General features: G+C 40.6%; 10 protein-coding genes and 11 non-coding genes across 21 annotated transcripts; 11 read left to right on the forward strand and 10 right to left on the reverse strand.

Annotated features, from left to right (window-relative positions):
- Positions 1 to 478: 478 nt before the first annotated feature.
- Positions 479 to 1,691, forward strand: LOC110188036 (uncharacterized). Its single transcript, XM_020957579.2, has 2 exons — positions 479 to 1,356; positions 1,431 to 1,691. Exons 1-2 carry the CDS (start codon positions 556 to 558, stop codon positions 1,563 to 1,565), a joined length of 936 nt encoding a protein of 311 aa, XP_020813238.1. The 5' UTR covers positions 479 to 555; the 3' UTR covers positions 1,566 to 1,691.
- A 288-nt stretch (positions 1,692 to 1,979) lies between these two features.
- Edg91 (Ecdysone-dependent gene 91) lies at positions 1,980 to 2,641 on the reverse strand. Its single transcript, XM_020957514.2, has 2 exons — positions 2,618 to 2,641; positions 1,980 to 2,554 (listed from the first exon to the last, which is right to left on the reverse strand). Exons 1-2 carry the CDS (start codon positions 2,639 to 2,641, stop codon positions 2,117 to 2,119), a joined length of 462 nt encoding a protein of 153 aa, XP_020813173.2. The 3' UTR covers positions 1,980 to 2,116.
- Positions 2,642 to 4,429: 1,788 nt separating this feature from the next.
- Positions 4,430 to 4,973, forward strand: LOC110187993 (uncharacterized). Its single transcript, XM_020957515.2, has 2 exons — positions 4,430 to 4,480; positions 4,558 to 4,973. Exons 1-2 carry the CDS (start codon positions 4,430 to 4,432, stop codon positions 4,861 to 4,863), a joined length of 357 nt encoding a protein of 118 aa, XP_020813174.2. The 3' UTR covers positions 4,864 to 4,973.
- Positions 4,974 to 5,639: 666 nt separating this feature from the next.
- LOC147644079 (uncharacterized) lies at positions 5,640 to 6,565 on the forward strand. Its single transcript, XM_086830234.1, has 2 exons — positions 5,640 to 5,651; positions 5,982 to 6,565. The coding sequence occupies exons 1-2, from the start codon at positions 5,640 to 5,642 to the stop codon at positions 6,444 to 6,446; spliced, it is 477 nt and encodes a 158-aa protein (XP_086686360.1). The 3' UTR covers positions 6,447 to 6,565.
- Positions 6,566 to 7,238: 673 nt separating this feature from the next.
- Positions 7,239 to 7,311, forward strand: TRNAV-CAC (transfer RNA valine (anticodon CAC)). Its single transcript has one exon. It is a non-coding gene; the product is annotated as a tRNA-Val (tRNA).
- A 511-nt stretch (positions 7,312 to 7,822) lies between these two features.
- TRNAP-UGG (transfer RNA proline (anticodon UGG)) lies at positions 7,823 to 7,894 on the reverse strand. Its single transcript has one exon. It is a non-coding gene; the product is annotated as a tRNA-Pro (tRNA).
- A 150-nt stretch (positions 7,895 to 8,044) lies between these two features.
- LOC110187994 (uncharacterized) lies at positions 8,045 to 8,556 on the reverse strand. Its single transcript, XM_020957516.2, has 2 exons — positions 8,542 to 8,556; positions 8,045 to 8,473 (listed from the first exon to the last, which is right to left on the reverse strand). The coding sequence occupies exons 1-2, from the start codon at positions 8,554 to 8,556 to the stop codon at positions 8,084 to 8,086; spliced, it is 405 nt and encodes a 134-aa protein (XP_020813175.2). The 3' UTR covers positions 8,045 to 8,083.
- Positions 8,557 to 8,917: 361 nt separating this feature from the next.
- LOC110188108 (uncharacterized) lies at positions 8,918 to 9,417 on the forward strand. The gene is made up of 2 exons (XM_020957680.2): positions 8,918 to 8,938; positions 9,004 to 9,417. The coding sequence occupies exons 1-2, from the start codon at positions 8,918 to 8,920 to the stop codon at positions 9,415 to 9,417; spliced, it is 435 nt and encodes a 144-aa protein (XP_020813339.2).
- A 148-nt stretch (positions 9,418 to 9,565) lies between these two features.
- Positions 9,566 to 9,638, forward strand: TRNAA-AGC (transfer RNA alanine (anticodon AGC)). The gene has a single exon. It is a non-coding gene; the product is annotated as a tRNA-Ala (tRNA).
- A 173-nt stretch (positions 9,639 to 9,811) lies between these two features.
- On the forward strand, positions 9,812 to 9,883 carry TRNAP-UGG (transfer RNA proline (anticodon UGG)). Its single transcript has one exon. It is a non-coding gene; the product is annotated as a tRNA-Pro (tRNA).
- A 107-nt stretch (positions 9,884 to 9,990) lies between these two features.
- TRNAA-AGC (transfer RNA alanine (anticodon AGC)) lies at positions 9,991 to 10,063 on the reverse strand. Its single transcript has one exon. It is a non-coding gene; the product is annotated as a tRNA-Ala (tRNA).
- A 1,346-nt stretch (positions 10,064 to 11,409) lies between these two features.
- Positions 11,410 to 12,121, reverse strand: LOC110188109 (uncharacterized). Its single transcript, XM_020957681.2, is given in 2 exon segments — positions 11,410 to 11,536; positions 11,539 to 12,121. Coding segments are annotated over 2 exon segments (636 nt in total). The 3' UTR covers positions 11,410 to 11,483.
- Positions 12,122 to 12,748: 627 nt separating this feature from the next.
- TRNAA-AGC (transfer RNA alanine (anticodon AGC)) lies at positions 12,749 to 12,821 on the forward strand. Its single transcript has one exon. It is a non-coding gene; the product is annotated as a tRNA-Ala (tRNA).
- A 2,424-nt stretch (positions 12,822 to 15,245) lies between these two features.
- On the reverse strand, positions 15,246 to 15,319 carry TRNAT-AGU (transfer RNA threonine (anticodon AGU)). The gene has a single exon. It is a non-coding gene; the product is annotated as a tRNA-Thr (tRNA).
- A 398-nt stretch (positions 15,320 to 15,717) lies between these two features.
- On the reverse strand, positions 15,718 to 15,791 carry TRNAT-AGU (transfer RNA threonine (anticodon AGU)). Its single transcript has one exon. It is a non-coding gene; the product is annotated as a tRNA-Thr (tRNA).
- A 562-nt stretch (positions 15,792 to 16,353) lies between these two features.
- On the forward strand, positions 16,354 to 17,119 carry AttD (Attacin-D). The gene is made up of 2 exons (XM_020957597.2): positions 16,354 to 16,574; positions 16,639 to 17,119. The coding sequence occupies exons 1-2, from the start codon at positions 16,414 to 16,416 to the stop codon at positions 17,021 to 17,023; spliced, it is 546 nt and encodes a 181-aa protein (XP_020813256.2). The 5' UTR covers positions 16,354 to 16,413; the 3' UTR covers positions 17,024 to 17,119.
- Positions 17,120 to 18,447: 1,328 nt separating this feature from the next.
- LOC110188052 (uncharacterized) lies at positions 18,448 to 21,219 on the forward strand. Its single transcript, XM_020957603.2, has 6 exons — positions 18,448 to 18,837; positions 19,043 to 19,396; positions 19,646 to 19,823; positions 19,885 to 20,081; positions 20,174 to 20,424; positions 20,478 to 21,219. The coding sequence occupies exons 1-6, from the start codon at positions 18,630 to 18,632 to the stop codon at positions 20,670 to 20,672; spliced, it is 1,383 nt and encodes a 460-aa protein (XP_020813262.2). The 5' UTR covers positions 18,448 to 18,629; the 3' UTR covers positions 20,673 to 21,219.
- LOC110187985 (protein Turandot M-like) lies at positions 20,831 to 21,410 on the reverse strand. The gene is made up of 2 exons (XM_020957506.2): positions 21,350 to 21,410; positions 20,831 to 21,287 (listed from the first exon to the last, which is right to left on the reverse strand). Exons 1-2 carry the CDS (start codon positions 21,370 to 21,372, stop codon positions 20,924 to 20,926), a joined length of 387 nt encoding a protein of 128 aa, XP_020813165.1. The 5' UTR covers positions 21,373 to 21,410; the 3' UTR covers positions 20,831 to 20,923.
- A 585-nt stretch (positions 21,411 to 21,995) lies between these two features.
- Positions 21,996 to 22,068, reverse strand: TRNAV-AAC (transfer RNA valine (anticodon AAC)). The gene has a single exon. It is a non-coding gene; the product is annotated as a tRNA-Val (tRNA).
- Positions 22,069 to 23,887: 1,819 nt separating this feature from the next.
- On the reverse strand, positions 23,888 to 23,960 carry TRNAA-AGC (transfer RNA alanine (anticodon AGC)). Its single transcript has one exon. It is a non-coding gene; the product is annotated as a tRNA-Ala (tRNA).
- A 583-nt stretch (positions 23,961 to 24,543) lies between these two features.
- Positions 24,544 to 24,615, forward strand: TRNAP-UGG (transfer RNA proline (anticodon UGG)). The gene has a single exon. It is a non-coding gene; the product is annotated as a tRNA-Pro (tRNA).
- The last annotated feature ends 2,266 nt before the right edge of the window (positions 24,616 to 26,881 follow it).

The raw sequence follows: 26,881 nt of genomic DNA on the forward strand, positions 1-26,881 counted from the left end.
GCAGCAGCATCCGTACTTCCCCTCACTACTAATTAGGCAGCGGCCTGTTTCCCAGATCAGCAGCATTCGGTGCAGTAAGTCAGCACGACATTGACCCACTTTCGGGTTACATTTTTGGCAGAAATGTGTTTGTTATTTTGGCCAAAACAGCGACGGGTGAGAGCTTCCATCGCTGCTGGTTCAGGTCAATGCACATGAGTCGCCGAGTGTAACATGTTTTTTTTCCCTAGCCATTATTGGGCCATGTGGGCGATTATACTGGCGATGATGATGATGATGATGCCGGCGGTGGCATGGGTGGGCGGCCTGAATTACCATAGCAAAACAATGCTCTGGAAAAATGCGAGCCAATAAAAAAGGGCATTATGCAATCGCCGGTGTCTGGCTGCCTTCTAAGGGAATAGCAACTAATTTGCCAAATGCGAGTTGGCTTTTTGTTTTTTGCACGCCGCTGGCCAAGGTGATAAGTTGGGGCGTACTCCGCATTAGAGGAATAGTTTGTGCCCATCCCTTCGAGCGTGCAGAAGTCTTTCGTATTCGATTCGCGTCTCCAACATGCAATTGTTCCTTTTACTCCTCCTGGGAGCCCTGGGCTACTCGTTGGCCTATCCGCGCACCTACAGTTACGAGTATCCGCGCAGAAGGGGCTATTCCCCCGGTTCGTATTCCGGTAACTCTTACAATTCCCTGAACAGTCGCAAGGCAAGGGAGGAGAGCACCACCACCACCAAGTCGGACAAGGAGAACGCCAAGTTCGCAGGAGCCGCCAACCAGGAACTGGATGAGTCTGGCGATGAACGCACACTGCTGCTCAAAAAAAAACTCAAGAGGCTGGTGCGTCCGTACTTGGGAGGATACGGCGGACTCGGAGGATACGGTGGATATGGAGGCTATGGCGGATATGGAGGCTACGGAGGCAATCCATGCTACCCGTTTGGTCGCGATGCCAAGGGCGGTCAAAAGGATCCCGATGAGCAGGGTCGCTTCCTTTTCGATGTGAACGTGGTCAAGGTCTACCCGGGTGGATGTCGTGGTTACGGCGGAGGAGGATTTGGCGGCGGCGGTGGAGGCCTTCTTTCGGATCCCATTCCCCCTGTTGCTCCAGTTCCAGTGCCAGTTCCAGTGCGTCCTTATGCTCCCTTTGCCACTTGGCTGTCGCTCTTCGCTCCTGGAATCTTGCAATCTGCCACAGTGCCCGGTGTCCCGTTGAGGGATCCTCTGAGGGATCCTGTTCGTCCTGCCTCGGCTGCTGGGGATCTACAGAGCGATCCTGAAGTGGATCCCAGCTACGGAGGGGCAGCAGTGCCAGTGCGGAGACCTGTTCCGAATCGTGTATACTACGATTCAGCTGGAGCGGTAAGTTGAAACCCAATAAGCTTAAATAAATATGTTTATCTGAGCCGTAACTTCATGTTCTATATTTATTTTAGCCACCTGTGACACCTGCTCAATTGGTCGGAGGCGTGGCCACAACAGTCAACGGAATTATCCAGCAGCTCACGGGTCAAGTGCAGCCAGTTTACCAGACTGGAGCATACAGGAGTCAGCGAAGCAGCTACGGATAGGCAATATCAATCGAATCTTTATACTCCTAGCGAAATAGTGTTAATGTAAATAAATCGTAAGAAATAAATTAAGCACGAATTTTGTAAAATGTTAATCGGTAAAAATAAATTAGGATAAACCGAAAAGTCTTAATGATATATTCCACTTTTCATGATTATTTATCTCACAATAATAAAAAATCTTTTGTGATTGCCCAACTTTGCTTCCCCTTTTTGTGGGCACTTTACCTCCCAACTAGATGGATGTGAGGAATTCCCCAGATTATATCCAGGCAATGGATTAGTCATGCTTGCTCATAAATCTCGGATCTATGGCCATTAAATTTATGCAGGTCGCGTTTGTTTCATTAAAGTCAGTGAGAGAAGAGCCGCAAAAACATCGCCAAGGACAATATTCCCAGTACAGAAACCGGATTTCGATTGTCTTAAATTGAGCTTATTATTTCTGGTTTATGCTGTTTTGCTATTTTTTTTATAGTTGTGTATTGTACAATCAAAGTGCGAATCACGAGTACTTAACTAGGCAGCTGGATCACAGGTTAAAAGCTTCATCAGCCAAAGAAGCCACCGCCTCCATAGCCACCGCCGTTGTAGTATCCATTGGAATACTGCGACTGGCTATAGTGGCCGCCATACGATCCACCCTGATTGTAGTAGTTGCCGCCGCCGGGGTAGTATCCCCCATGATGATGAGGCCTGTGTCCGAAGCCGGAGTAGCCTCCTCCTGGATAGTAACCACCTCCGAAGCCACCGCCTCCGTAGCCAGGATAACCGGAGTAGCCACCACCATATCCGCCCGGATAGCCACTGGCATAGCCTCCGGGATAGCCACCTCCTCCAAAGCCGCTATACAGTCCGCCGCCCACTCCAATTCCCGCGCTTAGCCCAACACTGCCACCGAATCCACCTCCCAGCAGGCCAAGGGTACGGCCCTCGGCCTTGACGGGTGCCGCCTGACCTTGACCAGCGATCAGCAGAAGAGCCAGCACCTGCAATACAACCAAATGACCATTGAGTGAGTGCACTCAGAGACAATCGGAAACCGGACTTACACAACTAACACGAACGACAGCCATTGCGGTAACGAGCGCTTCTTGGACAAAACTAAATTGCAATTGTGGAGTGCCCGCCGTTTTTATACCTCAGCTCCAATCTGGTCAAGAAGCCCCAAGTACGCGCCACGCATTGCCAAGTGATTCTACGCAAATTGCAGAACAAACAGAGCGAAAGCGAAACCAGTTTGTGACGAAATCTCGGAATCCCCCCAAAAAATCAAGACAGCGCCGAGCGACAATACATTTATCTGGCGATGCTCCACTGGGTCTCAGAACGCGTTAATTTTTGAGGCTACGAAGCATTTCAGCCACGGCCCAAAACCGAAATTATCATTTTTTTTCTTTTTTTGAGGGTTACCTTTAGTTAGTTGCCGGCCGATCAAGATCGTGGAAAACCCAATAAAAATAATCACTAAAGCGATGGCTTACTACAATCAACTGGCGATTTTCAAGACCAACCGGAATAGGCGGAACTATGACGATTAAAGTGGTACCCTACCCCACAGCATGACGTTGCTTATTTTGGAAATTAATAAGAGAAAAATCTGTCATTCGATATCTCTAAATAAATATAGAAAGGCTTTAAATATATACAAAATTAATAATAAGTAATTATTAAGTCTAAACTTGCTTCTTTTAAATAAATAAAATGTGTTAATGGGTAAAGAAAAATCTAGCTCCTGCCAAGTACCCATATGTAACCCATAAAATAAACCATTAACTAAGATAATACTTGCTGATAACTGTGCAAATTGGTCTTAACTTGTTACAAATTTCCTTATCTTATGTCGAACATCAATAATATCGAAAGAAGCCACCCTTGGTTAGGGTGTTTAAAGTCAAGACGATCAACTGACAGTCGACAAAACAAAAGACTTAGACAACGAACTCAGACGATGAACGTGCAGCGAAGCAGGTCGGGAGGGAGCGATATGTCCGCCCCGCATTTGTTTGGCTCATTAGCACTTGTTACTGATGCTATTCCGGCAGATCTTACTATATGACTAACTTCAAGTCTGATATAAGTATATATACATATATGTATACTATTGTTTGTTTATTCTGGTAAATTGTTACGCCTTCACTTTCGCTCTCAGTTTATTCACCTCAAGCTGACGTCAGTGGAGTTACCAACGTGAGACCAAGACCAACCCACATCTTGACTAGTCAGGAAATTGTAGTTAGATTCGATGACAGCGTGGAAAGATATACGAGTATGATAGATGTTCACAGGTAAATTTATCAAGACTCAATGAGTTCTGTGACCGGGATGAAATTGTTGAAACGTTGTATTGAATTTGAATGAAACTTGAAAGAGATATAAGCGGGGTTTTCGGGATCTTTGGTATTGATCTCGATAGTAAAGTTATATAGATAATCAGCCTAGATCTAAGTAACTATCTGTAGCATAAGCATTCAAGAAATAATTGTATCATATAATAACCAAACTATACCATTTCTGTACTATAGCTTTTCTCCTACATCCAAAGTTAATTTTATAACTAAGATTAATAGCGAGTTAAGCTTCATTAGTTATTGAGTATCCAGAGTTAATTTTATCACTAAGTCAAATAGTTAAGCATAATCATTTACTGATGCCAACTACCTATGTAATATACTAATAGAACACAGGTTAATGAACCATCAAGAAATACAAACAAATATGCATAGTATTCAAAGTTCTATAGTCGCACGCACTAAGTAACTCTGTACTAATGATTATGGTCTCGCATTTGTTCTGTAATTATGCTAAATCTCATTAATATAATTACTGCAAACTTTACTTCCGTTTTTTCGGCGACTATAAGAATGCCAAACTTTAATCCAAAGCCATTGAGTAGTTGTTCGTCAGCCATGAAGGTGGGAGTAACATCAACGACAGCTGGAACTACTTAGACTGAGTCGCTAATTTTTGTTATTCTCCAACTATTTTGCAGTTTTCCACATTGTCTTTCCTGGTTTGCTGCCTGAGTGCTGCCGGAGTGTGGGGTGCCCCCCAGTTTGGTTATGGATTCTCCCCCTATGGCGGAGGATATGGAGGAAGCTATGCCTCGGCAAGTGCTGCGGCGAGTAGCAGTGCTGGAGCATATCATGGATTCGGATATCCAGGATACGGAGGGTATGGGGGATATGGAGGATTTGGCGGAGGATATGGCGGCGGATATCGACAGCAGTTCAATCAGTTCAGCAACTACAACAACTATGGCTCCTCTGGCTATGGCGGATATCCATTTGGCAGATGAGCGAGGGAAAAAACTGCTCGTAACTGCTGGAAATTTCTGCCTCTGTTTTGTTTGATTTCTTTATTTGGCTTTTAATTTGATGGAGGTCAATAAAACGTAAATACCCAAAATGATTCACCTGAGTGCGTGGTGGTGTGTTGTGCATTAATTTTTCTATTTGTACATTAGCTTTTGGACTTTGATTAGCTCTGATATTTGCATAGATTCTGGAAAAAATAGTACAAGGGCTTTTGGTGAATACCCGGTTAAGCTTCTAAATTGGCACATTGTTAATCATATTTCCCACTGACGTCCATTCAGTTCATTCAATTTTATTCATTTCTCCTCACATGTTCACGTTTTTTCTTCTTTATTTTTCACTTTTTGCTCTCAAAAAACCTGAAATTTTCAGGGGCAAATCATGTGCATAAGGCAAATATAAACCACAACCTGAAGTTCATATCAGCAAAAACAACAACAAAGGCTCTGGGACAAACAAGAGAGCTCTTCAACGGCTGATTGCATAAGGGCGATTTTCGAATCGCGCACAAAACGCGTCAGCGAGATAAAAACGCTTTGCCTGGCGCGCAGGCGCTTCAATTGAACACGCGTCGTTGTCCAAGTTTAAGCCAAGAGCGATCAGCGAGCAGCTTCGTCATCGGCCCACACATTTGAACTTGAAGTTTTTACAAGCAGATATATTAATTTTCACAAAACTAAAGACCTGTGCTCATTCTCCAAAAACAGATTTAATCAATTAAAGTCTCGTTAAAAAACCTCGTAATACAATTAAAAACATGCAAATCATTGTAAGTGATAGATGTGAAGGATTTTAATGAGAAAAGATGTACTTGTGTATATTTTGTATTGTGTGTATTAATAAAGTTAAAACAAAGGTTAAAACCCCTTAAAAGAAAAGAAAACATGTTTAATATATAAACCTAAAAACTACAAAATACATTTAATAGCTTAACTGATACTGTTCAAATACCTCAAACAATGACACAAATTAAAAAATTTAAATAACAAAAGAAGCAATTTTTGAAGTTCAAAGATTAATTTACAAAAACCGTGTACCACAATATAAATAAATATATTTAAAAATTTTCCTAATACCTAATCATAAATTTAAATTACAGCGGCATCATCTGGTCCTAATCCTCGGACTATGTTTTCTCTTTCTCGTACCTGACGCCTCTGCCGGCAAAATAAAGCTACTGGCCTTCAAGGGACCACATGCTGGATTTGTGGCCCTTAAGGCACGCACCCCGAAGCTGCTGGGACTTAAGAGCGGCCTGGTTGGTGGAGCTGCCGGCTTCGGACTCGGAGCAGCTGTGGGTGCCAAGCTGGGCGCTGGATTGGCTGGTGTCCACAGCGGAGGCGGAGGTGGATATGGCGGAGGAGGCTATGGCGGAGGAGGCTATGGAGGCGGATACGGCGGTGGATTTGGAGGCGGCTTGGGCGGAGGCTACGGTGGAAACTTTGGAGGTGGCCATGGCGGAAGTAGCGGCTATGAGCACCATGAATATCACCATGAAAGCCATTACAGCGGCGGATCCGGATACGGGGGTGGTGACTTCGGGGGCGGTCTGTGGGGAAAATAGAAACTTATGAATAGAATTAGTGAAAAATCATAACTTGCCATTAGAATCCACAGTTATTGTTATTTAGTAATAATTCATTATTCCATTAAATACATAATAAAATGTAGTTCCATAAAGTGTAATTCTTTTCTTTTATTTTAAAATGAAAAAGCGGTTAAAAAGAAGCTTTGGAAAACTGATTCTATATAACAGATTACCCTAAGCAAAGGTATAAGAATCGTTGGTAGTTTAGTAATATGTAGTTCTTTTTTTTAATAATTATGCAGAAAAATTTATCGCTGGTTTTATTTTAAATACAATTTATTAAACGAAATTGGTGTAATTTTATTGTGTTATTTATTTAAGCATGTTTTTCTGCATATCAAAATCTGCTCATCTGTAAATAAAAACAAAGACGATTAATTGTGGATCTTGCTGTACGTGGTCTGAACTTACAATTAAAGTACTTTGCTTAAAAAATTGTTTCAAATGGTGACGCTGTTCTTTTTTAACTTCATAATCCCTGCGACACAGGTATGCATAATTTGTTTAGCTCACAAAATTCACATTCACTGCGTTGCAAACTTCTGACTGAAACTTTAATATACAAAATATATAAAATAAAATAGCAAATAACTGTTATAACAAATGGAAGCCTGAATTCGACAATCAGGTTTGCGTCTGTGCTGTTCTTACGGGTGCAGTCGGCAAGCAGTTCTAAGTTCGGTGAAGCAGTGTAAACTATCAAGCGAAACACAGATGGCGCCACAATTTCTGGGACATGGTGTTTGTTTCACTTCTTAACTTAAGAAGGTTTCCGTAGTGTAGTGGTTATCACGTGTGCTTCACACGCACAAGGTCCCCGGTTCGAACCCGGGCGGAAACAGAAGAAACTTTTTTAGTTTCATTTTTTTATTTGAAATTCTATACTATTTTGTAGATTTTTATTGGTTACGATATAAATATATCTCGAACAAAACTATTCTAAATATGTTTTGCATAGTAAAAAGAACTAATGTCTAGAGATGTATAATTATTTTGTAATTTTGCCTAATCAAGAAAATATATATTTTATGCATTTAGATTAGTAACAAATGTTTACTTTTGGACCCATTTATCATCATTATTTTTGCTTAGATGGACAGATAAGCTCAAAGTCTGAAAGTTTGAATAAAACATTTTATATAACTTGCAAAGAGCATAAAATATTATTATTATAAATTAGATTATTGATAAGAATATAGGAAATATTAGTTTTCAAACTCAATATTTACCGCACATTTCCAGCGTCGTTTATATTTAGACTTTTTTTTAAATTATGTTTGCAACTTATTTTACAGATCCAAAATTAAATCCTTTAGGAATTATAGTATATAAAACAAAAAAAAAGTATCACAGGGCTCAACCGGGATTTGAACCCGGGACCTCTCGCACCCAAAGCGAGAATCATACCCCTAGACCATTGAGCCTCATGTATTGCCGATGGCTGCTTTGCAGTTTCCAGACACCGCAAAAAATTTGGCTTGTGAAAAAAAATCAAGAAGACAAAAATAGAGCGAAACCATATGTCTTGAAAGGCACAAGAATAAATTATCGCTTCAGGTGGTGTCAACAAAGATAAATATATATATATTGTTTTGAATACTTAGGCAATACGTTTAACGTCTCTTAAAAATACCGCCGCCATAGCCGCCGCCAAAGGCGCTGGCAGAGCTGAAAGAGGAGGCGTAGCTCTGAGAGCCTGCAAATCCGCCACCGAAGCCACCGCCGTATCCACCGAATCCACCGAATCCACCGCCTAGACCACCGAATCCCCCTTTCCAGCCATGCTTGATGGGCACCACCACGGGCTGGGGCACTGGCACCGGAATGGGCTGTGGAATGGCCACTGGAACAGGTACGGGTTGGGGAACTGGAACGGGTTGAACGACGGGATAGGGCACAAAGTTGTTATAGACTGGTGCATGGCCTCCGCCAAACTTTCCGCCAAAGCCGTGGGAGTGTGCCAGGCCCAGGCAAAGCATCAGAGACAGACTCAGTATCGTTATCTGCCGGGGGAAGTACATTATCTGTCAACCAAGAGTTAGATATGAAAGGAAGGTATGTGACCACTCACCGTGCTTGTTCCCATGTTGTCCGGTGTTCTAAGCATGACCAAGTCGAGAACGGCCGTATTTATAGCAACCTCCAGCACTTCCTGTACTTCCTTTTCGCGACGAGTTCAAAGAACTGCCAAAAAAAACTTGATCCACAACCAGTTCTCTAGCCCATCGATTTTTATTGTGCCAATTTTTAGTCGCATCAACTAAGGCAAGCGAAAATATAACTAATCGTGAGAAATAACATTGAATTCGGTTAAGTTCAGTGGGTTGAAGGTCGTCCGTCTGCCGTGTTCCGGGACCATGTGGGCGTGGGTTTTTTAGAACTTTGCTATAAAAACTGAAACATTCGTTGGCCAAGCAAGTCAGTTTAGTTCAAGACAATTCAGAAAGATGGTCAAGATCAGATCTTCGGTGAGTGGTAGCAACCGATTCTATTTTACGAATGATTCCTTATAGATTCCTTTCACCTTTTCCAGTTGGTGGTGCTCCTGTCGCTCTGCGCCTGTTGCCTGGCCCAGTATCAGTATCCACAGCAGCGCCCATCTCCATCCCCGGGAACTGGAAGTCAGCCCACGGGTGGACAGGTGGATAACCGCATCCTGGGAAATCTGCTGGGCGGCGGAGGAGGAGGTCTCCTGGGAGGAGGCGGCGGTGGCGGAGGCGGTCTCTTTCCCTTCAACCTATTGGGCGGTCTTTTGGGCGGCAACCGACCACAGCCACAACCCGTGCCTCAGCCCTACCCAGTGCCAGTTCCCTACGGAGGAGGCTACGGCGGCGGATATCCGGGTGTCTTTGGTGGCGGCTATACTGGAGGCTTGGGAGGCGGTTATCCGGGTGGCGGCTTTGGCGGTGGCTTCGGCAACCCCTACGGCGGCGGATATTATGGCTAAGCTCAAGAGCTGTGGAATTCCCCAAGTATTATTTGCAAATGTTTTCGAGATTAGTCTTTTAAGTTGTTGACATTGACCATTAAATTAAAATTCATGTTAAAAAACTAATGCCCGGCTTGTTTTCACTTTGGCTGAACATTTGACACAAGGGGATGTAGCTCAGATGGTAGAGCGCTCGCTTAGCATGTGAGAGGTACGGGGATCGATACCCCGCATCTCCAAGGATATTATTTTTATTTAATTGTCTTTAAAAATAAGCCCTCTATTTTAGTTAAAATTTTTTAGGATAAATTTTCTTGACTTATTGAAAAAATAAGAATAATTTTGCAAAACAAATCGCCATATCGCTCGCTGCACAAACTCAAATGTGCAAATTGCATAGCAGCTGCCAAGCGGCTCAATGGTCTAGGGGTATGATTCTCGCTTTGGGTGCGAGAGGTCCCGGGTTCAAATCCCGGTTGAGCCCGTCGATATTTCTTTTGTTTTTCTTATTTTTATTTTTTAATTTTAAAAGTAATTAAATTTTGTAATTAATTAAATTTAAAAATAAGACAGAAAAAAATATACACTTTCTGGAGATGCGGGGCATCGATCCCCGTACCTCTCACATGCTAAGCGAGCGCTCTACCATCTGAGCTACATCCCCGATGTGCTATGTTGTGTCAAATGGTCTTCTTCTGAGTCATCGTTATGTTTATGCTTTGAGTAAGCATTTTACTCTGCTGATGGCCACGAGCAAAACTTGTTTTTTGACCAAGATATCGACTTTCAGCCTTGAGTGTGTTTGTCTGTTTGAAATTAGATAAGAAACACGCAATGCGGGTATGTTGAAACCAACTTATGCATTTAATTTCCGTTTCCGGTCAGTGAAAGTTGCCCGAAAGAAAACACAAACACCTGGCAACTGGGTCTGGGGACATTGTTGCCACAGGACAAATACAAATAAACTCGTGCTCGGAGGGAAATGGACTGAGATGAACAGGAGTCAACGCCTTAACATGTGGGAAAGCAGATACCATTGCCGGTCTACATATCTGCGATCCCAGTTGCCAGATCCGTCCACTATCTGCACTTTCACACTTCTGTTTATTCAACTGTCGCTTGCTTGGCGCACTTGTTTGTTTGTTACGGCCACGCCGCCTCTGGGCATGGGCAAGGCTCTATTATTATTTTCCAAGTTATATAAAAATAATAACAGAGCGCACACCGAGGCAGAGGCTGCGGCTGCGGCTACGGCGAACGAAGCTGACCAGGGCCATCCATTATGCTGCCGGGCATTTATTTGCCAAACAATTGAATCGTTCTCCTGCTCCTTGGACAGCTTGCAACCACTTCATCAGCCATCCTCGTCCTCGTCCTCATCCTCGACGGCAGCTATCTTATGGTTTATGATGGAATCAAAACAAATGCCGGAGCAGCATCGTAGCCCGAGCTCATCCTTTCGATGCCAAGGATCCTGATGATGATGATGAGTTTGTTTATGCAGATTGCTTGTGGAGTTTTTCCTTTGGCGTTAATGGATAAATGGACATGTGAGTGTGTGCGTGGGTAACCCTTTTAGTCTATTTTTGAGGAAACGCTGGGCCACTTTCGAAATCTAGTTGGTAATGTCAACAAAATGATTTTAATTGCACATCTCAATGGTTTTTCGTTTCATTTTATTGATACTAGCTGGGAGAAGGATTTAGAGTACTATGAAAATGAATTTTTATTTAATAGTTGCAGTTTTGTCATTTAAAAACTAAACCTTTTTTTTATTATCTTATTTATTTCAATTAATTTTCTTTAAAATGGAGCTGGAGCTGAAGATGGAAACATGCAGCAAACCTTATTGAACAAATTCTTTAAATTTTAATAATAATTGTTTGATTTGTTCATTATTAAAAAACTTGTATCTTTAATTTTAGTTTGGTATTAGGAATAACACATTTATTTGTCGATTTTTTATGGGGCTTGCATTTAGAGAATGATAAGTTTGAGTGTATATCTTTCATCTTCTTTTTTTTTTTTTGGAGTACACTTTTCAATTAAAATTGTATTGTTTTCTTTTACTTTGTCTGCGTTGTTTACTTAGGCGAGCGTTTCCTCAGGCTCCTTGTTTTCCGGTTCATCCTAGCTGTGGTAGCGGTATTGGTAAAGGTACTGGACGTTGTCCTGGTCCTGCGGAAGGTCCAAGGTTATATCCACCGGCAGTGGCCGATGCCACGCCCAAAGTCGTAGGCGGCAAGATGGGAGAAGGCGGCGGAGGCAAGGGCGCTCCCGGTCGTGGTGGCGATCCACCGCCAAAGTATCCATAACCCAAGGGATTCCCGGCTGAAGCGGAGTTCTGATCGCTCTGATAAATATACACGTTGCTGTTTCCTTGAGCCTGCTGCTGATTCAGGGGCGTAGTGTAGAATCCACCGGGAGCGGTATAGAAGCCAGGCTGCGGACCAATGGCCGCCGGGTTGCAACCATAGATGGGACAATTGTAATACCCGGATATGGGATAGGCGGGACCGGCAAACAGCGGATCCGGATGGTGATAGGCCATCCAACGATTGCGCCAGCGACGGAACAGGGTTCCCAGAAAGAAGAACGAACGCCCGTCGATGGGTTCCGGTCCGGAAGCATCCAGATCCTGATCAGGATCAACCTCAGACTCCACAAAATCACTTCTGCTGGTCGCCAGGATTAACAAAAACACAAACTGTAGCACTGACATCTTTCCAACTGCATCGATGAAAGCCTCCAAGTAAACTGCTGCCAATTTCGATCTTCTCCAACCCAAACTCCCAAACTGGAGCACTCGAATGAAGACCCGGCGTCTAATGGGCCTTGTAATGAACATTACTCGAGTGCTGTAACTTAGTTAAAGCCAACAAACCATGAAGATTTATTTAAATTATATGACTTCAAGGTTGTCCAGATTAGCTACTAAAATTGGGTCACACCTAAAATTAGCAAACTGTATTGTTTAAAAAGTAACAAATGTAATTTAATAACAAAAAATTCAATTAAAACGAAGTTTAAAAAAATAATAATAATAAGATTGTGAATTTATAGTATTTCAAACTTATGAACTACAATAAATTCTCTAAGTAATATTAGTAGGTAAATGTATAAGTATGGGATATATTTTGCCTGAATAGAAATTATTTATCATTAAAAATATAGTTCTTAAATAAATCATTATCTACAATATGTGTTTAGACAGGGAGAAATATCTTTTCTTTTATTTATTCATATAAATACAATTAAAAGGCCCAAAAACTAATCTAATCCAATGTGACCGCATTACTCGATGAGGCGTGGCCTCTCAAGACGCGAAATATGCAGCGCCGCCCACGTCGGGGATGTAGCTCAGATGGTAGAGCGCTCGCTTAGCATGTGAGAGGTACGGGGATCGATACCCCGCATCTCCAAAATGGAAAACTTTTTCTTTTTTATAAATTCAACTTAAAATTAATTAATTTATAAACAGCATTTTCCTGAATGTACAAATTTTTCACAGATTTAGCACCCTAGAATTTCGTTTTCACGACAAACCCGCACGTGTCAGCAATTTTTCATTATTAATAGCAAAAAACTTTTCTTTCAGGTTTTTTACCTTTGCTGCATGATTTTATTTTGCCACATTACATACTTTCTGTGAGGACAACAAAAAACGATTTGAGTTATGAGTTCTGCGTGCCAGGTGTACTAAGAATCGGGACACTTATCAACTCACCGATTATGCGACAACGAAACACCCTGCCAAGCTGTACCGCCAAAGGATATTCCAAATATATAAAAGCAGCTCGCAGAGAAAAACCCGCATCGTCCTGGAGGCTTTGCGAATAAAGTGTGCAAAAAACAGGTGACAACAATCAGTGAGAAGTGAAATAGGGGGGAGAGCAGGCCGCCCGTGTCTGGAAAAACAAAAACAAGAACCCCTACTAAGGGCTGAGAAAATTCACGCGCCCGTGAAAATTTCGCACGTTTTTATGGCTACCATGAGCAACTTCTCATGCCCCCGAACCAACCATCCTTGGAAAATGTGAATAATGGCCACATAGATTAGCCTGCGACCATTTGATTTCTCTCCATTCCCGAAAAATCATTTAATTAAAAAAATATGCAAACTCAACGGAAAAACTACAAACGAATTAAGAGGGCGAAACTTTCCATAAACTTTGTTGCCATCAAAACAATAAAAACCACAATCCTCAACCGGACTTTGCCTTTGTTATCGAAGCTCGAAACGGACAATGGACAATGGCCGAGTGTCCTTTTTTACGACAAAGCCAAATCCGGCGGAACCACATAAATTATGTTAATGCCTATGCCATGTGCACGCCCACTGGGTGTGTGCGTGTGTGTGTGTGTGTGTGGGCTCTCCGTCCAGGATAATCAGAAAAATACACAGCACACACATCGGTTGGACGAGGGACATTTGCTTAGTGGTTGTGTGCGATAGTTTTTGTGCAGTCCGTTGAGAAATTTGCTGACAATTGCTAAAATTCTTTGGGGTGACAATGAGGTCTGCCTAGAGGATTTTTTTGGGAGGGAACCTTCCAAATAATATATATATATATATACATATATACATATGTATGTATGGTTATAGGACCACATGTCGGGGCGGGCACTAAGCTAATATTGGTTGGGGGTAAAGTCTGGGCAAATATTACGGATTATTTTTGTGAGTTTGCCAAAAGTTTGAGATCATCAAATGGAGCTAACCGGGCAACTATCATATCCGATAAGTGAAAGCCAACCAGCATCCAGTCCGCAGCAGAAACACACACAAATATTAATTCTCGAGAGGAAATTAGAAGAGGACATTGCCGTATCCGACTTACAAAACACAACAGACAGGACATTGGAAATTAAATTCATAAAAATTATTATACCCCTGATACATGCATTGATGTACAGCTGTAGTTAAGTTAATAGTTATTAATACATATATAGGAAAAATACAAAACATTATTCTTTGGGACTTAGGAAATGCTTTTAACTTTGCTTTGGAGTAATATCTCCAAAGGTAGCTAATTTAAGTTGGAAGATTAATTTGACGAAATTTGTTGGAATACCTTTTATTATTTTTATCAAAAAATATTTATTTTAGAAATATAATATATAATTATATATCTTTGACCCAACCATGCCAAGATCTCATATTATTTTTACCTCAACTGTCGGCAACTTTGTTCAGCTTGTCTGAAGTTGGTTTCTGTTGCATTGTTCCATAATTATAAATATACAAATAAAGCGCCCATTGGGCTTGAGTGCGTTTGAGTATAAAAAAGCAAGATAAGCCCCAGAGGCAACGGCGAGTGCATGTAAATAAATTGAAACAAATAAGCTGACTGCCGGCTAATTGCAGGGAGTCCCCGCGCGGGGCACTTCTCTGGGAAAGCGAATGAAATTGAAAAGCCGTTCGTTCCATTTGCAAGGCAAATATGCGCCGTCCTCGCATCTGCGGGCATTCTTTCCCTTTTTTTATTCTCCTTGCGGTGGACAACATCGCAACATGCTGTCGAACATTTCCGGCGGACAGCGCCGTTCGTTTCCGTTATGCAACGCCGTTGCAAGGACAACAACAGGTGGACGTAGGTGGGCCGGAGGATATGCGCGTGGGTGGCGGAATCCGTTGCCACTGTTTACGCAGGCCAAACTTTTTGTCAGCTTTTGGGCAGACGTACAAAAGAAAAACGAGAGTTTTTTCCCCATTATCCGGGTCTCAACAAGTCGAAGGCTCGAGGAGTGACAGCTGCAACGTAGTGCAATGAATGTGCGGCAGAAAAATAAATCGAACTAAAAAAAATTACTTTCCACACACACAACAATCTTGTGTAGCTCGAAGGCCCCGGCGAGATTCGAACTCACGATCTCCTGTTTACTAGACAGGCGCTTTAACCAACTAAGCCACGGCGCCTCTTGCGGTAAGGTCGAAAATTTTGAAACTTGATTAGAAGAATCACATGGAGACATAGATATAAAAAATACGAAAAATACTCGCACTTACTTAATTTAATTAAAAAAGTTTAACTAGAAATAATGCAATTTGATGAAGTTTTAAAAAGAATTTAGGCACTATTAGAGCAAAGGCATTGACAATCTATCGGTTACTTCAAAAAGTAAATGATAACTTTAAATAGAAAATGAGTCCCATTTTTCTAAATTTTTAAAAATTAGAAAATGCATGTTTAAAAAGTTTGTATCCTATCTAAAAAATAAATTTAAATTTTTAAATATTAGAAAATGCATGTTAAAAAGTTTGTATCCTAATTAAAAAATAAAAAATAAAAAAATTACATCACTTAAATCTTGTGAAGGCCCCGGCGAGATTCGAACTCACGATCTCCTGTTTACTAGACAGGCGCTTTAACCAACTAAGCCACGGCGCCACTTGGTTTCGGGGTGTTCAATGAGCGATAATTGCTTCTGCTCTTTTCAACATAGATAATTTTCTTGGAATGTATGCGGAATGGATCTTACTAGAACAACGGGATATATATAATATTGCAAAATATTTTGTATATTTTAGGTTCTAAGCATACTATAACTTAATACTACTTTTTAAAATGTATTATTCATGTCGGATAAAAAACATTTTTAATTGTTAATTATATTTGCTCTTGTTAAAAGTAGCCAAAAAGTTGGAAACTTAAAACATTTTACTGAAAACTTTGATGAATATGTACTTAAAAATCAACCTTTCTTTATTGTATTTATTTTATGCGGTTGTATTTCGTATCTTTGCGTATATATGCACATTAGGGAGTCCCCTCCAATCTTATTCATAATTGTCAAAGGGGAAAAACAGATGCATATAGCTGTGTATCATAGCTTGATTAGCTGTCCACTTGGAGAGGAGAAAATCGTGGGGGAATGTACCCAAAGATTCGCGAGGTACTTTTGCAACAAAAGAGATCAGGCTATAAAAGCGCAAGTTGATTTTGCGAAATTATTCAGACCAAAAGATACGGTCCAAGGAGTAAGACAAAATCTAAGAATAACTAAATTCAAATGGATTGCCAAGCGACAGGAAACCCCAAGACCGGCCAGGCCACCGCCCAGTGTGGAGTAAAGGTGGGTGATGATCTGGCCAATGCACGTGCCGGTGTCTTTGCCTCCACTCCCGGCACAGGTGGACCCGTCACGAAGGGAGTCTATGGAGCAGTGAATGCGTAAGTTCAGTAATTTTGTAAATTAATAATTAAAATTAAAATTTTCTTATTTTCCATGAAATAGCAATGGACACGGCCTGTCCGTACAGCATGGTCACATCGAGGGCTTGGGCAGCACCACCACTTTTGCTGGCCAGGCTAATCTCCACAAGGGCCCGGACTCCACTCTCAACGCCACCGGATTCCATAGCCACAGCCGCACTCACGATCAGTTCGGGGGCGGTCTCAATCTACACACCACGGCGGGTCACCAGGCGGCAGTGGGGGTCAGTCGAGTGCCGCAGTTCGATGTGACCACCATGCAGGCGTCCGGCAGAGCCAATCTCTACACCTCGCCCAGTGGCAACCTGAACCTGAATGCCACGGGCAATGCCACACACCATTTGAGTGGTCCTCGTCGCGGCAAGTCTGATTTTGGCACCGGTCTTAACTTACGTTACGATTTCTGATTTGTTGCAAGGCAGCGAAAGAGAATTTTTTCACAACTAATTTAAATAATTTTATTACTTGCTTAATAAATTTGATAATAAACTTTTAACGAAAAATCTCCTGAGTTTTGAGTTAGTGTCAGAAGATATAAATAAAATTGGGAACTTCTAAAATAATGAACTATAAGTAAATGCGCATTTTATCGTATTTATTATACTTAACCTTTCCATAAGCTGAGGCCCAATTAAAAGAAAATTAAAAACAAGAAGGGAAACTTACCAACTTATAGGACCTTTTGCCCAATATGGTTACTTCGACTGTTGTTGAAGCTGATCTAGAATATATATACTTTATAGGGTCGGAAATTGCTCCTTCAATGCGTTGTAAACTTATGACCAAAATTATAATATTATTCAAAGGTATAAAAAAGAGATTTAAAATCACTGGAACTTTGAAGGGGCCATTCAAATAAGAATCCTAATCGTGTGATTCCAATAATTTCAATCAATTTATATTATCATTTGCTCAGTATCCTTCATCATTCAGACAACCCAAACTGCTGTCAATATTCGCATCGATTTGCCATAATTTATCGAACCGAATTCGCACAATAACCGTAAAGGATTCTTTGGAATTCAACCTCCGACCCTCAGCTTCTCCACAAAGTTGAACGTAACCCATGACAAACCAATTTTTGACTAGTCAGCTACCCTCGGTTTTTCTTTTTTTTTCGGGAATGTGTGCAGGCAGCGCAACCGTTAAGTGCCATAAAAATAATTCAAAATAAATTGCTTTACATAAAAATTTGGTTTCGGCAAAAAAAAACACGCGCAACTGTTTTATAAGGTGTATAATTTGGCCATAATAATGCGCATCAGGGCAGGGCACCCATCGCGACGGGGTTGGTTATTAATTCTTGGGCGAGACATAAATAACGCGGTTTATGCGTAAATATACTTTGCATTTCTCGCAGACGCCGCCAAGTCCTAGTTAAGCCGTAAAAATTACACCAGAAAGTCGAAAAGCTCACCGCAAGTCATGTCAGCTGGCCTAATCCTCAGGTAGATATCCGCCTTGATTGGCCGCTGTGAAAGATGCCGAGTCAATATTTTTGATATACCCAAGGGGCCTGTCTGTGGATTGTGTGAGTGGGATAAACGCTGAATTGTAATGTCATGTAATTAGGGTCATAATCGGCTTGCCACTTGAGGCCTTATCTCGCTGCCCAAAATTGCTTTGTTATGCAAATGCCGAACGGTGCCCAAATAAAGTCTTATTGCTTATACATTTTGGGAAATCTTGGCATTCGCATTGAAAGGAATAAAACACTCTTTAAAAGTCTCAAAATATTTAAGGTATTAAGGTGAAGTTAACTTTGATATTCGAATTGAAATTCCATTGCTTTTAGAATATTCGAATAAAACAAGTTGACAAACGATTAAAGTCTAGTTCAACCCTTACCAACACTTGTGTTTCAAAAGTCCCCTCCTTCCAACACTGAAAAAAAGGATTTCGTTGACAACCGTTTCCTTGGCAGCCAAAAACCCGGTCCGGACTAATAAACATTATTTATCATCAAGCCGTATCAGTATTATATGTCCTGAGACACTACATAGATTTATTCAAATGGATTTCACGTACTGCGAGTTCCCCAGCACCGTTTCCATTGACACCTTCAAGGCCTATTTCAATCTCACCGATGTCAAGTTGCCCAAAGTCGGCGGTAAATCATTGGACACCAGCCAGAACCCCAGCGAAGTCCAGGAAGGCCAGGCAAATCAAGCGAAAAGTCTGCGACATCTCGTCCTCGATGCCATCGTTGAGAATTGGAGTGGTGAGAAATGTTGCTATTCAATTTTAAAGTTGACATTTAGCTTTGTTAAATAGTTAAGAAATATCTTTAAGATTTGATTACTTCTTAGCATATATTATTTTAGAATTTATATTCTCAGGAGTTTATGTATTAGAGACTTTTTTTTAATTTTTTTGATTATACATATATGATTATACGGCATAATCCAGTCATTGCTCATCCGCAGAGTTGCCCCTGTACCAGCAGCTAAAGCGGCGTGAGGACCGCAACTACCTGCTCAGCCACCTGGACACCCAGCTGCCACTGCAACTCCTCAGTACTTATATCCGCGAGGACTTCTTCTGGGAACGCTGCTATGGCCAACGCTGGAGAAGCTCCCCACTGCAGCCACGTGGAAAGGAGCGGCCATGGATCAACATCTACATGGAGCGACATGTGCAGGAGTTCATCGAAAACATGCAGACGAGCGACTACGAGCAGGAGGGCAACGTACAAGTCGTCCTGGACATATGTGCGGCGTACATAAATCAGTTGGATATAAGTTTCCTTCAACCGGCGCCACCCACAACCGATGCGAATGGTGAGTGGACAGGAATTGGTTTATGGGGTAGAAAATATTTACCTTTACAGATATCTTTAGTTATATTATTTAACAGTTTAATGCAATAGAATTCAATGCAAAAGTATATACTTTACTTGATTCATGTTTTAATTTTTATATAGTTATAATTAAACTTAAATGTTTGTTCGATGGTAGCTTGAATCCTCTTTTCACACCCAAGCCTTTACATTTCCTTGTTTTATCTGAAATACTTACACCCATCTGCAGATCACATTCCACTTGATTACCTGCTGAGCAATCTGCCGGATTTACGCCAACTGCGACTGAGTTACAGCACCAAGACGGCCGGCTGCAATTACCAAATGGGCTGCAACCAGTTGACGGCCAGGGACATCATTCACTTGGCCAAGGGACTCAGCCAGTGCCATGAGTTACGGAAGTTCTGGTGAGGATGGATTTTTCCACTTCTGTCCCACGTGATAGCTTTTGTTTTTTGTATGCTTCAGTCTGCACAACACGAAACTGATGCCATATCAACTTCGATTCCTGGCCCACAGTCTGGACAAGGGATGCCACCACCTGAGCGAGATGTCCTTGCTGCACTGTGCCGTGGGCGATGCGGGAATTCGCAGCTTCTTGGAAACTTGCAGCAGGGAGTCCTTTAACACGCTAACCATCCTTGATTTGACCAACAATAAGATTAGTGAGTGAACCATTGGACAAAAGAATCATTTTAATTTTAAAAGATGTATTTCATGTATACTTTTGCTTCCATTTTATTGATTTATTTTGCAGCTGAAGAAGGTGCCTACGTACTGAGTCGTACCTTAAGGAACGTTCCTTTCCAGCGACTGGTGCTCCGCTTGAATCCCATTCAAAGCGATGGAGCTGCTGCCATTTTCAATACTCTTCAGGTCATGCCCATCAAGGAGCTGGACTTGGGCACCTGCGGGATTACGGAGACCATTACAAAGCTATTTATGATGCTGGTTTGCCAGCACACAACCCTTTTGGACATTGATTTATCCAACAATTCAGTGGGAGAGGTGGGTTCCTTGCCTCTTCAATGTCATTTAATTTAATGAAATCTATTTTGAAGGAATTTGGGAAGCATCTTCTGAAAATTATAAGCTGCAATAAAGTTATCGAGAGGCTGGACTTGCGAAATACTAGTCTATCCATGGACATGCGAAGAAAATTCCAAGAATTCCTTGTTAAAAATGTAGAACGCAAGAAGTACGAGGCCTTGAAGCAAAAGCAGCGCGATAAGTTTAAAGCCATGATGCAGCTATAAATACTTCTTTAGATATAACTTTAATCTATATATTAATATATTCCAAATTTTATATACAATCCTAAAGGAATGTGTATTTCAGTTCAACACAATTCAAGCTTAACGATTGGTACTTTTCCAGGATTCCAAATCAGCTAAATAAATAAGTACAAAACAACTTCAGTATGCCAATTATTTCCAATTTATTAGGATCACAAAGTCCTCACAAACAAGGGTATATTACAAAAAGCATTGTGAAGAGATCTAAAGCCTTAAGATTCCGTCGCTTTCTTGATTCCCTCGGTAGCGAGTTCGATGCCCAGTTGAACAACGAGCGTCCTTACAAGTTTTGAAAACCAACCACCTTGAGGCGGCACACCATCCACCAAAGGCTGCTTTTCCTTTTCCTCATTGTATTGCTTTACAATATCAGAAGCTTTGGACTTTTGTTCGGGAGTCAACTGAATCTGATCGGCGTACTTGTCGAGAAAATTCACCAGAAAGACGATGTTGCTATCCCCAACGGATTCAGGATTAGCATTTTTGTAGGCCTCAATTACATGTTCCCTATCAGATTCAAACTCCTGTTCGGCACTGGCTGTCCACACAAGGCTTCCGATGATGACCACCAGGCAGCTAGGAAGAAATGATCAGGAATTTAAGGATACATTATTGAATAATATACATTTTTAAATTACCTTAGAACAATTTGAGATTTCATATTGAGGCTTTAGTTACTGATTGTCAGATTAACAAGTTGAGACTAATACCTGTTCGACCGAATGCTTCCCTTTTATAGCGGCTTCCGATTAATGCATCGGACAGGGGTCATTCACGCCGATTAGCTGACTCTTAAGTAATATTTGTTGATTTGATTAATCGACACTTTTCTAATTTCTGGTCTGAAATCTAAATCATGATAACTTTCTATTAACCTTCTAGACTTTTCAAATAATATTCATGTTCTCAGAATTATTTGCTTATACAAAGAGAGATAACGAAATAACCCTTAGGGTAGGTTTGAATTTCTTTTGAAATCAAGGGTAGAAGGTTAATCTCAGCAAAAGTGCATTAGAAATACTCATTTAAATGGTTGTATTTATTGTTTTTAAATACGGTAAATGCACAATATATACATAGCATAATACATTTCACTTTTAAAGGTGAAGAAGCAATTGTTAATTTTATCTTACCTCGTTTTTTGTTTTTGCTTTATTGCTTTATTGCTTTATTTAACTTATCGTCTTTGCTTAAATTCGATTATTCTATATAAAATATAATTTAAATAAGTTATTGTTTAAAGTCTAATAAATATAAAATAATATTTAAACTAAAAAAACCAACTGTTTCCGCCCGGGATTGAACCGGGGGCCTTCCGCGTGTTAGGCGGATGTGATAACCACTACACCACGGAAACTTTGATGATATTAGACAGTCATAATTTGAATATTTCAATTCAAATTCCTCAATAAATAAATTTAGAAAGATATTTACAAATAAATCCACCTTATCTAAAATACTTTCTATGGGAACTATTTTTAAATCAACCCACAATCACGTTCTATTCTTATTTTTCTTTTATGGAAACCCCACCATGGCATGGGTACAACTTAAGCAGGAAACCGTGAACCAACTTTGAGGCTTTCAGGCCGGCTTTCATTAACCCTCGACCTTGTTGACTTAAGTCAACAAAAACAATGCTGGCCCCATCAAGATTGCCGAGGACCCAACTCCCTCCATCTCCATCTGTCCCTTCCTAATGGCTTTGCCCAAAAAACAACACCAACAAAGTGGAAACACTTGAAAATGAGTTGGAAAAAAGGTAAAAAGTTGTTGAAAAAATAAATAAAAAGGAAAATTCTGTTTGTTGCTATTTTAGTGGATGTTGTTGGTGGACTTTCCCGGCTAGTTTGTTTTTATTTGCTTTCGTTGCTCTTCTTGGCACGCAAAGTGTAAAAATTGTTTTTGCTTTTGTTAATGGCACTTTGAGTGCGGTTGGGTCAAGAGCCAAAAAGGGGTTAAGGCACCTCCTAAAGTATTTGCAATTAATTGGATTAATTTCCATAAGCTTAAGTGGTCGTAACAGATTTATCAGATACAAAAAACGGTTAAAATATCTTTAAGCTCCCAAGACATAGTCCACTTCCCACATATTATATAACATATGTATCCAGACGGATCTCATCCATCTGCACCTTTATGTTCCCTTTCTGCGAGGTTTTTGCTATTTTTCAATTAAAATCAAATTGTATTTTTGTCTGGAGCAACTTTTTACTCATTTTGCGCTTATTCTTTTTCTCATTTTGTTTATTTAGGACCTTGTTTTGTTTATCTGCGCAAGTAAAAAGCAACACGGTGGAAGACAGACACTGCCAAAGGATGTATGTACAGTCTTACATATATATCAAAGATACATATATGATAATTGCGCTTTAAAGTTTGATATGTGGACAAAGTTTTTTTGGCTCAGATGTCCAGGCCACGACCCTCGGCTGTTGTTTCGCCAGCATATTTAGCAGCTCATAAATCTTCAATGGATTCAGTCCTGTGATTTATAGCGAGCCACGAACTTGGACCCGCTAGAAGAAAAAAGAAAACTAAAGGAAGAAAATTGTGGGTGGGAAGGTAAAATAGAAAAATAAAGAAGCTTTAAAAGAAAAAAAAAAAGTTAAGAGTAGATTGATAAGCTTTAAAAAATCTTACAGTTTTCCTACCAGCTTGTCTCCTTCAAAAATCAAATTAAATTTTTTCCCTTGGCCCTTTGCTAATCCCTTTAATTTTTCCCCTGCCAACTTCAATTAGTTTTCCGCCTAATTGTCATATTTTTCTTTTTCTTTGGGACTCTGCCCGCTGCCCAGTTAATTGCATTTGGTGTGGGAGTTTTGGGAGTGGCTATTTGACCCATAGCAAACCCTGAAAACTTTAGACAGTTATCATCATTATTTATGATATTTCTTTCCATTTTTTCATCTATATATACATTTTTTTGGGCAGAAAGGCGAAGGGGTTAAATGCGCCAAATGGGCATGCAAAACTTTTCAAATTAAATTAAAAGCATGCCCAGAGCGCCGGAGACAAAACAAAATTTGATGAGTCAGCTGCCGCGCTGTGGAAAATAATTGGAGGCCAACTGCAGTGTTTAAAAGTCAATAAATCAAAGATCGACTGATGAGGGTAAGTTGGAATATATATTTTTAAAACTCTAATTAAATAAAAATACTGGAAAAAAATAGATTTGGAGATGCGGGGTATCGATCCCCGTACCTCTCACATGCTAAGCGAGCGCTCTACCATCTGAGCTACATCCCCTCGACGGAAATTTCCATTTTTGAGGGTAACAAAAGAAACTATCAAAGGTGAGGAGACAACTATTAAAGTCTTAACCCCTTAAGTGCCACTGACATCGTTTCTTAAAATATAAAAATTTAATTTATTAGCCTCATTTTCTAAGCTAAAAAATGTTAGCCTTATTTTTAGCATTAATACATATTAATATACATGTTATCTATGATTTATGAAATATAAAATAATATGTTATATAACTATCTTAAGCTATTAGCTTCACTTAACTTTAATAGTTCGTTTTTATTTATTTAATTTTATGTACACAAGATCGTGTTAGTTATATCTTTAAAATTATTATAAAATATGTTATATTATATTTTATTTGCATTTTATTATCAACAAATACCACATATACCCCAAAGCAAAGGGTTAATAATATTATGCATGCTTGCAGCTGAAGAAATATTTACATTTTAAACTGGTTGTGTCAACTTTATTGCCTTATTATGCATTCAAAAAATGTATCTTTTGGTTAACCAAGCGAACGAGTATCTTAAAGATTGCATTCGTGGTTTAAAAAGCCAACATTTTCGGCTGTTATCAAGGCGGCTCAATGGTCTAGGGGTATGATTCTCGCTTTGGGTGCGAGAGGTCCCGGGTTCAAATCCCGGTTGAGCCCGCAACTCAACTTTTTGCCCCTCATCTCGATCATGAGGAGAAGGATTCTTACTCCCTATAAGAGTAAACAATAATCATTTTATACATGCTGTGACAATGTGACTTTATTGCCAATACAATAGATAAAAATTCAATTCAGGATTCTTGCCTCCACGTTGGAGCCTGACGTTTTTATGATTATTTCACTCCTTTATATGTGTTTTCTGTTTGGTTTACTGGATGACAAATTTGCATATCCCTTGTGTCGGGCTGGGAGAGCCTTGTGCTTGGTGCGGTGTCCTCGCATATGACAGCCCTGGGAATTGCCACACCCTCGATACCAATCGCATGATGTGCGAATTGCCACAAGGACCTAAGGATCTCATCCTGCCATTCTCTAAACAATAAAGAATAATCTCCTTGGCGTAGCAGAAGTTTGCCTAAGCATTGGAATGTGCCACGTTTTATTGCTTGTAATTTGCATGCAAGTTGCCATTGAGTAACTTTCTTTATTTTATCGCCGACGCCGACTTTAAGGCACTCAAATGGAGCATGCGATTCTGGATGAATTGCTTCAAGGGGTTTAGAAACGCTAAGTGCAAAGTTTAAACGAGCCAGCCTAAGCGGATAAAATTTTTAAAAGATTAAGGAACCAAAAATAGTAACAAATTCTAGAAGATAACTATTATTTTAAGGCAAGGAACATACAAGGAGTATGTCTGTAAAAACCTTTAAAAGAATTGTGATAAACCCTTTGACAGGTCCTTTAAAACATTTCAAATGAAGTATCCTTTTATCAACAATGGACAAAACTCTCTTTCATTCCAAACTGACTTGCTGTCAGTGCGTATTAATCAGCAAACCTTTTGGCCGGACAATATTTGCCAATCAATTGCCACAAACACAAATTGTCCATTTTCCTGTTGCCTTTAGCCGCCGTCGCCTGTCGCCGGAGCGGAAGGAATTTTAAAATTCAAATATAAAATAAAATGCCCAATTGAAGGCGGTCACAATGAGTTCAGTGTGCCCGGTGACAGCGGCAGTCAGTCAGTTTCCACAGTTTCCACAGTTTCCACAATTTCACACCCACAAAGGAGCCCCAAGATGATGGTGCCAGATGGGGGACTCTCTTTTTTTTGTATTTTGTATATCGGAAGACCGCAGCAAATAATATTGAAAATCCGTAGACAATTGTGTACACAGCGAGGGCGACAGAATGCCGAATGCCGGTCCGAACCCGCACTTGAGGTCGCTGGCTAAATGGGCAAAATGAAAATCCAAATGAAAATGAAAATCAACTGAGTTGGAATGAAGAGCGGTTCATTTCGTTTCGGTTTTCGGCTGTCGCTTTATTAAAAAACTTTCCCTCAAACTCCAGGCATAAAAATGCCAATTAAATGCAAGAATCTGTCCAGAATTTGCATGGACTTTCGCTTAGGATTTTGTCCACAAGTAAGTAATCCTAGACGACAAATCCCACCCACAGCTATTCACTCATTAGCACAAATCATTGTGAAGCATGCTGGCGCATATATCATGGCATATACACAAATACATAAAAAAACAGACATAGGACAAAATATATGCAGGCCTCACAAATTATGAGCATTATCATCGGGAGTCAGGCAGGAATCGGTGGTCAGGGTACACAAAAATAAAAAAAAGCAAAGAAGCTGCTTCTGGCCAACCGTAATCCACTGTGGAAATGTACAAATGATTTGCCAGCAAATTGCAACAGCTTTGGTCCTCGGCCTGGTCATTCCTGCTAAGTGGACAAATCTACCACAAATACGAAAATCACCCTCATTATGGCCAAGAGCGTAAAACTCCTCGTTGTCCTCGTTTTTTCTTCTTTTTCTCTTTCACTGTGTGTGTGTTTTGTTATCGCAATGTCGACAAGACCACTGGCCATGTTAAGAGACAACAGTGGTTCTCTGCCCTCCACTTCACTCCACCTCCCCCAGTCGTCCTGCAAAAAAGGCGACAATGTTCACGGGACAAGGCTGGACCGCTGTCAGCGGGACTGACACTAAAGTGGTTTAGGGCGATAAGATGCCCGTGGCTAGCTGACTCCTCTGGACTCATCCTTTTTTCTCTGCAGCCACAGAATCCCCATATCCCCGGGCTATTCTGGCTTTAGTCGGGGATCTGTACACGAATTCCGCAAACTCTGCTCCATATGACACATTTGAAGAGGGTGAAAGGTGCTATGCAAGATGGATGTTCCAATCGGAAGCTGTAGAAATTATATAAAATTAAGTTTTGAGTCTTGAAAGCTTTGTGATCCT

This window comes from Drosophila serrata, unplaced genomic scaffold, assembly GCF_035046125.1.
Source record: "Drosophila serrata isolate PLE 108 unplaced genomic scaffold, ASM3504612v1 contig_233, whole genome shotgun sequence".
Taxonomy (NCBI): Eukaryota; Metazoa; Arthropoda; class Insecta; order Diptera; family Drosophilidae; genus Drosophila; species Drosophila serrata.

Excerpts from the sequence above, each read along its gene's own strand:
- AttD (XM_020957597.2), top strand. The coding sequence starts at position 16,414 with ATGGATTGCCAAGCGACAGGAAACCCCAAGACCGGCCAGGCCACCGCC. Across the intron at positions 16,575-16,638 it reads GTCTATGGAGCAGTGAATGC|CAATGGACACGGCCTGTCCG; the intron begins GTAAGTTCAGTA and ends TCCATGAAATAG.
- LOC110188052 (XM_020957603.2), top strand. The coding sequence starts at position 18,630 with ATGGATTTCACGTACTGCGAGTTCCCCAGCACCGTTTCCATTGACACC. Across the intron at positions 18,838-19,042 it reads CATCGTTGAGAATTGGAGTG|AGTTGCCCCTGTACCAGCAG; the intron begins GTGAGAAATGTT and ends GCTCATCCGCAG. Across the intron at positions 19,824-19,884 it reads CATGAGTTACGGAAGTTCTG|TCTGCACAACACGAAACTGA; the intron begins GTGAGGATGGAT and ends TGTATGCTTCAG.
- Edg91 (XM_020957514.2), bottom strand. The coding sequence starts at position 2,641 with ATGGCTGTCGTTCGTGTTAGTTGT. Across the intron at positions 2,555-2,617 it reads CTGTCGTTCGTGTTAGTTGT|GTGCTGGCTCTTCTGCTGAT; the intron begins GTAAGTCCGGTT and ends GTTGTATTGCAG.
- LOC110188036 (XM_020957579.2), top strand. The coding sequence starts at position 556 with ATGCAATTGTTCCTTTTACTCCTCCTGGGAGCCCTGGGCTACTCGTTG. Across the intron at positions 1,357-1,430 it reads ACTACGATTCAGCTGGAGCG|CCACCTGTGACACCTGCTCA; the intron begins GTAAGTTGAAAC and ends TATTTATTTTAG.
- LOC110187985 (XM_020957506.2), bottom strand. The coding sequence starts at position 21,372 with ATGAAATCTCAAATTGTTCTAAG. Across the intron at positions 21,288-21,349 it reads AAATCTCAAATTGTTCTAAG|CTGCCTGGTGGTCATCATCG; the intron begins GTAATTTAAAAA and ends ATTTCTTCCTAG.
- LOC110188108 (XM_020957680.2), top strand. The coding sequence starts at position 8,918 with ATGGTCAAGATCAGATCTTCG. Across the intron at positions 8,939-9,003 it reads TGGTCAAGATCAGATCTTCG|TTGGTGGTGCTCCTGTCGCT; the intron begins GTGAGTGGTAGC and ends CACCTTTTCCAG.
- LOC110187993 (XM_020957515.2), top strand. The coding sequence starts at position 4,430 with ATGCCAAACTTTAATCCAAAGCCATTGAGTAGTTGTTCGTCAGCCATG. Across the intron at positions 4,481-4,557 it reads GTTGTTCGTCAGCCATGAAG|TTTTCCACATTGTCTTTCCT; the intron begins GTGGGAGTAACA and ends ACTATTTTGCAG.